This window comes from Lottia gigantea (assembly GCF_000327385.1).
Source record: "Lottia gigantea unplaced genomic scaffold LOTGIsca_201, whole genome shotgun sequence".
NCBI classification, from domain to species: Eukaryota; Metazoa; Mollusca; class Gastropoda; family Lottiidae; genus Lottia; species Lottia gigantea.
Window position 1 is genome coordinate 229,953 of NW_008708409.1, and position 9,753 is coordinate 239,705.

At 35.5% G+C, this 9,753-nt stretch overlaps 1 protein-coding gene across 1 annotated transcript; it reads left to right on the forward strand.

Annotated features, from left to right (window-relative positions):
- Positions 1–327: 327 nt before the first annotated feature.
- Positions 328–5,654, forward strand: LOTGIDRAFT_239175 (hypothetical protein). The gene is made up of 10 exons (XM_009053871.1): positions 328–359; positions 678–738; positions 1,322–1,500; positions 2,045–2,247; positions 2,718–2,810; positions 3,004–3,171; positions 3,592–3,696; positions 4,114–4,175; positions 4,392–4,520; positions 5,165–5,654. The coding sequence occupies exons 3-10, from the start codon at positions 1,409–1,411 to the stop codon at positions 5,234–5,236; spliced, it is 924 nt and encodes a 307-aa protein (XP_009052119.1). The 5' UTR covers positions 328–359; positions 678–738; positions 1,322–1,408; the 3' UTR covers positions 5,237–5,654.
- Positions 5,655–9,753: the final 4,099 nt, after the last annotated feature.

Genomic DNA, 9,753 nt, shown 5'->3' on the forward strand with positions numbered 1-9,753 from the left:
TGTAGTCTTATAAAATCGTAAAAACGTATCACATCTCCTATTTTATTTACTTTTTTCAATGTTAATCTTTCTGGAACATAATTTAGACCGTGGGCATTGTAGAACGCAGATTGTAATCTTTGGAACTTGACCACTGAGTTGTATCAGTTAGACCACGTGACATTTTCTGCATAACATTATCATTCGCGTTTCTAATGAAAAATAAATTTGGTTGGAAAGCAGCTTATTCATAAGGCAGTTAATCTGTTAAAATTTGCTTTAATTCTAAACTAATTTGAAGGGATATTTGGCTTGCAACGCTTCATTATAGATGCCAAATTCTATTTCAGAAAATGATGATCCGTCTACTTTTACTCACAGTAAGTAATTTCTATTCAATAAGATACAATGCTATAATTCTTGTGAGCCATTTAACTTGAATTAGAATTTTTTGTAACCTGAGCTGTGAGCACCAATTTATTTTGTGATTCTGTGCAACCTTCCAACAGTCAATTTGAAAAATGAATTGTAAATTACTCGCTCATTGTTCAATACGCTGGATTTGGTGTATTTAGTTCCAAATCGGCTGTCTTGATGTAAACCTCAAAAGTAGTCCTCATGAATAATTGCCTAAATGAACGCTTGCTTTCTGAATGTGAATATAAAACTTAACTGTCTTCATAACAATTTTTTTTCAGATGGCAGTGGTTGGAGTATGGAGTTTATCTGTAGCCCCATTGCTTGACAGTTTGATTGAAGGTATTTTCTTTTCCTTTCCAAACCACAGTATAAAAAGATTATACTTAATTCAATGTACAAAAAACGTTATATGAACTATAAGCTTGGCCCAAATGAGTCTTCATTGGACTTCAGTGGACTTACCTGTCACAGTTATGCAACAGAAACCCTCTATAATCTAATAAATCCGTAAAACTAAGTAATAATTCATTAAACTAAGAAATTTTGAACATGCTAAGAAGATTTTGATGAAACTTGATGTGAGTGTTTATAATCACCCAAGTATGAATCCTATTGAAAATCACAAGAATCGAAAAATATTTAGATATTGACCATGTTTTTTAAAACTCGTTCAATTTTTAGCTCTTTTTTAATAAATACTACAAGGCACAATTCTTGCAGGATTTTGACTAAACTTTGTGATATTATCAAGTATTACCTCAAAACGTTCAATATTTCAAACTGATACTGTATTGTCAAATATTTTTATTTGAAAAAGTTGCTAGTGGGCGTATATTACCTTGTATCTTTAATACAAAACTTTATATGCAGAATCTCTTCGTATTTCTCTTTATATTCTATACAAACTATACTGTAATTTTAGTTTCTGTGGACTGTGGTGAAAAGGTCGACAATGATCCCGTTCTCAAGATATTAACTGACGTCGACATTTTAGCGAAGGCCAAGTGTAATGGCGGTGATCAGGAATTTACTTCTACAGATTCGGTTCACTATGCACTTCCAGCGGCTACCAGCACTAAAGGCAATCGGTGTCTTTTCTATGTAAGTCTTAAAAAGAAATATTAAAGGGATTGTAAAGAGGTATTCTAAAATTTGTATGTGTATAGGTGACACTGATATAGAAAGCGATATTGCTAGTTTGAGATATATTTGAAGGAATTGTGCTATTTTCGTACATTACTAGTAGACTATTTACTTATACTCAAGACTTAAATCAAAAACCGAATATGCCGAATTCGTTCCTTTTTATACGCCCACATAAAATGGGGGGCGTATATTGCCTTCACACATGTCCGTCCGTCCGTCCGTTCATAATTGCACGTAAACACTCTACAAGACACAATTCTTGGCGGCTTTTGACAAAACTTAATATGAGTGTTCGTTCACCCAGCCAAATATTTTTATTCAAAATCAAAGCTGCCAGTGGGCGTATATTACTTTGCCTAGCAAGCTATCTTTAAACAAGGTGGCCAATACAGACAAGATATTAGACGCAGTTCGTAAGAACAAAACGTAGTCTTATGCCACGCTTAGAGCTGTGCATGGGTCTAGTTTGATTTTAATTAGTATTTTGGCAATTTTTCAGCAACTCTATAGGCCGTCAGCTTCGTGATTTTTTTGAAGAATATTTGTCGATCCAAACAACCCCCTATTTTTTCCTTATAGCCGTAGATTGTGGACCCCCACCAAAGCCATCAGGGGAAACGGTAGAACTGTTTGTTGATAGTACTACTGTTGGTTTTGATGCGGAATATGAATGTCGTATAGCACATTATGTCATAGAGGGAAGTACTTGGAAAACTTGCTTGGAGTCTGGAGAGTGGAGTAATGATAAGGATTTAATTTGCAGCCAATATCAATGTTAGTTAAACTTTCAATACTTCTCGCCCTATCTTCGAAATGAAGATGTTCTCGCCCCTTATAAGTGGGTATTCAACGACTAAGTAAGTTCACCAATGTGCTCAAGCACTGGATTTTGATTTTCAGACTTTTAGCGAGTTGCGTTCATCATACCTCTGAAGAAGGCAGTTGGATGTGAAACAAAATATTGAAAACTCACAAACTTAAATGGATTGTTAAGAGGTTTTCTAAATTGTGTATGTGTATTGGGGACACTGATAGCATCAATTTGCACCATTTCAATTTCAAATCAGACGTCTGTGGTTCCTGCAATTTCTAATTTTGAAACATATTATATCCTGTATGTTCGATAGACAATTCAATAATTCACGAAAGAAATATTTGATTTTTAATTGTAGTTTTAGGTTGTATTGCTAATGCTGCTGATGACTTCATATCAGACGCTGTCCAAAGTCCAATGCAACAATCCGAATGTAATGATCATTGCCGAGGTATGACATTTTATGTCTCATGTAGGTCCGTAACCAAGCTTGATTGTCCACTGGGGGAAGGAGGCGGGGAGGGGGAGGGGTCAAGTAATATTTCCGGAAGGGCAATTTGTTCATTAGCTGCGGTGACGACATATGTATGCCTATGCATTTATTCCATTAATAATTAAGAATCAGATGTATTTTGATTTTTCAGAAAAATGGTTTACTATGTTTGTGTGGAGGAATGATAAATCATGTGGTTGCTTAGACTATACATTTGAACCCTATGTGGTTGATTGCGAAGAGGCGTGCGATATAGTTCACCCCTGTGGTACGACAGAACCTAATTCTGGAGCGGCCTTCGTTGTCATCTATCCGGACGGTAATTCTTTTTTTTTTAAATAAAAACTTACGATATAGACGAATTCACATGTGATTTGACCACCAGAATTTTATTGAGACATATAGACTTGGGATATGAATACGAGACACGCGATTTGCTGTAACGGTAGTCGTCCGAAACGTCCGCCTCTATTCCAAATTTTCATACAGACGTTTGTGGTTCCTGTAATTCCACTAAAACTAAGCGTTTAACAACGTCACTAATCGCGAGGAGCATTTTGTGGTAGAGCATAATTTGCGATAAGTGACGTCATCAAACACTTAGTTTTAGTAACTTTGCAGGAACCACAGACGTCTGATTGAAAATTAGAATGGTATAAATGGATGCTAGCAGTGTAATCGATACATATACATTTTTTAGAAAGCGTCTTTGCGGTTTAATCTAATGTTCTATTTGTAGTTATAGGATACCAGGAAGCTTGTTTAACTGACCAGGAAACATTCGAACCAGATCCAGAAGGTGATGGTGATGTCTCGATCTGTAGACTAATGTGTGTAGCTTATGGTGAGTAATTCTTTAAAGCAATAATGCCTCTTAGACTTAGAGTGGACCATTATATTCATCAGTTGAACTTATCAGGTGCCATGACTAAAGAATAGAATCTCTATATAAGACTAAGTATCTATTGAAAAACGCTTCTAAAATTGTTCACTATTATTAATTGTATGGATTATAACTTAGGTTTCATGGATTTATTGAATTATAGAGGGATTCTGTTGTATAGTTTTGACACTAGGTTAGTCTACTGGTAAACAAAAACTCAATTTGACCAAGTTAAAAAAATTCAATGTGTTGTTCATCCTAAGAGGAAGTATACCTTTAATGACAAAGTATTCTATAAATCTATGGGTATCCAATGACGCAAATTGAATACTAAAGTACCCCCTTTAGGTTACCTGTGTTCTTCGATTCTAATCCCAGGGTGGTACCCGTCTAGCTTACCTGTGATCTTCGATTCTAATCCTATGGTGTTACCCCTCAAGGTTACCTGTAGATTACATGTGATCCTCGATTCTAATCCCAGGGTGTTACCCCTCTAAGTTACCTCTAGGTTACCAGTAATCCTCGATTCTAATCCAGTTTGGTACCCCTCTAGGTAACCTGTGATCCTGGATTCTAATCCAGGGTGGGCCATGCCCACGATGCCCGTCGTTATTAACTCAATCTGGACCAGAAACTTTCATTTCATTTCTTTGTAGGATCGAAATTTATGGGGTTTTTGTGCAGTGGAAGCTGATATGACTGCTACGGTGGAACCTTCAGAATGTCGATCTTGTGAGTCGGATTCTACTGCGAAATGTGGATCTACACTTACCAGTTACAACCATGTAAGTACATGTTGGCATGGCTATTCACTGGCAATTCCGGGATGAAGTGATCTAAATTCAAAAACACATTCAGGTAGATCGAAACATTTGACTCAACTCTGGTAGCTATTTTGAAAATTGTAGTCTGGTGTCGAGACAGAAATATTAGGCCCTGTTTTATGGATATTTCCGCACCTTCGACGGATTTGATCATGTTTAATTAAATCGGATCCACCAAACCTTAACATATTTGAAAAGATGTATATTATACTATAATTATTCGGTTTCATCAATTTTTTTTAACGAAACGGATCTCTCGTCTGCCATTTAGCACAGTGTTCGCAGACAAAAGTTCAAAGGCCACAAGTCATCGTGGGAGTAATCTAATATTATGTTAGAAAAACGCATCTTCGGAGGTGAGGAAAATCCTCATGAAACAGGACCAAGTATATCTGACTATACTCCAGCCGAAAACATTCAAAATATCTATCAGAGGCTTGAATTGAGATAAGATGTATCGCACTAACATTCAGCAGTTTCGCTCATGAACATTTTTTGTGGGATCACACATTTGACGCACATTGGGATCCTTCTCATCCCATTATGGCTCACTAAGCACATTTTTCCAACTCCATTGTAATGAATACAATTTGTTATTTTTTCAGAGCAAAACGAGTATTCAGAGTTCAAATATAAAGACCAAGACTTTTTTTCAATTCTTCATCCTAGGATCATGAGAGAGTTGAAGTGCGTGAGGGGGATAATTGAAAGTTCCAGGCTTCGATTTTGGCATTAGTCTATGTAACTTCAATTTTGCCATTTAGTCTAGTCAAAATATAATACAAATACACCCGAACCCAAAAAATTGCAAGAAATTGTTTTATTGTGTTGTTTTGTATTACAAGGGGTGTAGAAAAATCCCGTCACCAGAACGGGTCCAAATTTTGGGTTAAGAAAAACATGACGTCAGTGCCTTAAAAACTATGGAACTATGTCAATATTGACACAAGATCACGTGATTCTGGTAATTTCAATATCAGAGACTGGTCGTTCAGGACTACGAGTAAACAAAGACAATGAAAACAAAGACTTCGTATGTATGGATTATGTACTGATAATAAAATGCATAATTGGTGAACCAAAAGCATTAAATACATAATTTAGTGACTTTTATTTATCCCAAAGGCTCTTGGTTTATGGATTAAATTTAGACAAATCACTGTTAAATACCGGAAGTAAAGAGTCTCGCCCAACAAGACACAACACAATTTTTCATTCATTAGTGAATCAGGTTTAGCTTTACGGAAACTGTCAATGATTGCCGAATGCTGCTAATAGTTTGATAGAACTATCAGATTTCTCCATGGTTCTAGCTTGCGAAAAATTGTGTACAGCGTCCTGAGGTTTGATCTCGAGTGCCCTCATTTGACACGTTAATAGACTAAAAGAACGTTTGGTCAATATTGGTTGTAACATTTTCTTTAAAAATCATTATTTCAGGATAGGTAGAACAACCTAATACGGGCCACAATGGCCGGCATTTCCTGTATTTCTTATAATTTTGCCACTAGAAAACCTGCATACAAAATGCCTGTAAATATATGCCTTAGGAATTCCATAAAATAATTACTGTTCAATTTCGAAATACACAAGCTAAAAAAATCAAATCAATCCCCAAATCCAAAATGGTCATCATTTTTATCTCAATGTATTTTTTTGACGTACTTGATCAGAGTTCCGTACCTTTAATCACAATGTCTTCTTCTGGCTTTGTTCCGTTCAAACAGGATTTGAATTTAAACCTTTGCGCTTTTTCATCTGTAGTTACTGCAATGCCTTTGGAACTTTTACAACGTACGTTGTGAGGTGCCCTTTCCAAAGGAAATATACCTAGTGTTTCTAAGTTTTTTAACTGTAAGTTGAACCAGTGGAAAGTAACATTAAGAAACTCTTCAAGATAATTTTTTACCATAATGAAAGTTCTTATATTTTCAAAATCTCATGTTTTTGTCTGTGTAATTTCTGTCACATCATAGTGTGTTCATTTTGTTTTATGATTCAAATGAAACCGTAACATTAACATTTTGAAGGTAGGTTTTCTTTTTTTACAATCTCTCCTGTATCCGTTGTCAATGGCAGCAGCCATTTTTTAACCTCGGATTACACTTAAGTACAGGGCGACACAGATTAATAATTATTTCTTCAGACCACAATAATATTGAAATTATCTCCCTTGATACGCAAATACTATTGAGCAACACAGCACGTGCAAGACGATAAAAATGGATACTCAAGATGATATGAAATTCATTATAGATTCCTGTGTATTGATCGTTATAAAAAATGTTTTACAATAGGTCAGTTAATTACATTTTAACCGATTTTGAGACTTTGGTCTGTTAGCATGGATATCATGACATAGCCTATTGAGTAATATTTTCAATTTCATAAAAGCGTAGTCCGAACTGTTCTGTTCTCTTTCGTATTGATGTTTGTCAACTGTATTCATCTTTTTATTATGATTTATTTATTCACACATTCGAATTTAAAGAAACGCGTTTTGACAGAATGAGATGAGTGAATTTCTTTCAAAACGAAGATGTTTTGAAAATCTTGAAAAGAACATAAGAAATATTCGGAAACGTTTTAACCTCACCTTTTATTTTTGTTCATTTATTCATGCATTCATTCATTCTTTTAAAGGATAAATTACTTCATCTTCCATTTTACACATTTAAGAAATATAAATCGATATTCATTCATTCATTCATTCATTCATTCATTCATTCATTCATTCATTCATTCATTCATTCATTCATTCATTCATTCATTTATTCATTCATTCATTCATTCATTCATTCATTCAAAGCTGCACGAAATGTGCTTATACTCAAATAAATTGTTATCTTGAAAAGTTACAAAGCTACAAATCTGAAATTTGGCACACATATGAACCTGGACCCGCAACACATTAAAAAATTAACTGAGAAATCTCCCATAGGGAAAAAGTTAGCCCCGGAAAAGTTGCCGATATTCGGCTCTTATAGGCCATATAGACAGAAAATGTGCAATAGCTAACTTTGCCAAATAAACCGATTTGGCCCATATTATAGGTTTTTCCTACTATAGGCCATATATACGGAAAACGTACAATAGCTAACTTTGCCAAATATACCGATTTGGCCCATGTTTTGGATTTTTCCTACTAATTAGACCCCAGGGAGTCGGAAACACACTTAAAACCGAATTAAAAAACAATTAGAGAAGAAAATAGAATTTGTTTAGTTACAAGGGACTACTGCACGAAATGTGCTTATACACAAATAAATTTTTATTTTGAAAAGTTACCAAGCTACAAAGCTGAAATTTTACACACATATGCACCTGGGACCGATACACATTTAGAAAAAAACAGAACTGAGAAATCTCCCATAGGGAAAAGTTGCCGATATTCGGCTCTTATAGGCCATATAGACGGAATACGTGCAATAGCTAACTTTGCCAAATAAACCGATTTGGTCTATATTTTAGGTTTTTCCTACTAATTAGACCCCAGGGAGTCGGAAATACACTTAAAACCAAAACAATTAGAGAAAAAATAGAATTTTTTTAGTTACAAGGGACTACTGCACGAAATGTGCTTATACACAAATAAATTTTATTTTGAAACCTTACCAAGCTACAAAGCTGAAATTTGGCACACATATGCACCTGGGACCCTACACATGTGGAAAAAGACAGAATCGAGAAATTTCCCATAGGGAAAAAGTTAGCCCCGGAAAAGTTGCCGATATTCGGCTCTTATAGGCCATATAGACAGAAAACGTGCAATAGCTAACTTTGCCAAATAAACCGATTTGGCCCATATTATAGGTTTTTCCTACTAATTGGACCCCAGGGAGTCGGAAAAACACTTAAAACCGAATTAAAAACAATTAGAGAAAAAAATAGAATTTTTTTAGTTACAAGGGACCACTGCACGAAATGTGCTTATACACAAATAAATTTTTATTTTGAAAACTTACCAAGCTACAAAGCTGAAATATGGCACACATATGCACCTGGGCCCCCTACAAATGTGGAAAAAAACAGGACCGAGAAATCTCCTATAGGAAAAAAGTTAGCCCCGGAAAAGTTGCCGATATTCGGCTCTTATAGGCCATATAGACGGAAAACGTCCAATAGCTAACTTTGCCAAATAAACCGATTTGGCCCATGTTTTGGGTTTTTCCTACTAATTGGACCCCAGGGAGTCGGAAAAACACTTAAAACCGAATTAAAAACAATTTGAGAAAAAAATAGAATTTTTTTAGTTACAAGGGACGACTGCACGAAACGTGCTTATACTCAAATAAATTTTTATTTTAAAAACTTACCAAGCTACAAAGCTGAAATTTGGCACACATATGCACCTGGGCCCCCTACACATTTAAAAAAAACAGAACTGAGAAATCTCCCATAGGGAAAAAGTTAGCCCAGGCAAAGCTGCCGATATTCTGCTCTTATAGGCCATATAGACGGAAAACGTCCAATAGCTAACTTTGCCAAATATTCCGATTTGGCCCATGTTTTGGGTTTTTCCTACTAATTGGACCCCAGGGAGTCGGAAGAACACTTAAAACCGAATTAAAAACAATTAGAGAAAAAAATAGAATTTTTTTAGTTACAAGGGACGACTGCACGAAACGTGCTTATACTCAAATAAATTTTTATTTTGAAAACTTACCAAGCTACAAAGCTGAAATTTGGCACACATATGCACCTGGGCCCCCTACACATTTAGAAAAAAACAGAACTGAGAAATCTCCCATAGGGAAAAAGTTAGCCCAGGCAAAGTTGCCGATATTCTGCTCTTATAGGCCATATAGACGGAAAACGTCCAATAGCTAACTTTGCCAAATATTCCGATTTGGCCCATGTTTTGGGTTTTTCCTACTAATTGGACCCCAGGGAGTCGGAAAAACACTTAAAACCGAATTAAAAACAATTAGAGAAAAAAATAGAATTTTTTTAGTTACAAGGGACGACTGCACGAAACGTGCTTATACTCAAATAAATTTTTATTTTGAAAACTTACCAAGCTACAAAGCTGAAATTTGGCACACATATGCACCTGGGCCCCCTACACATTTAGAAAAAAACAGAACTGAGAAATCTCCCATAGGGAAAAAGTTAGCCCAGGCAAAGTTGCCGATATTCTGCTCTTATAGGCCATATAGACGGAAAACGTCCAATAGCTAACTTGCCAAATATC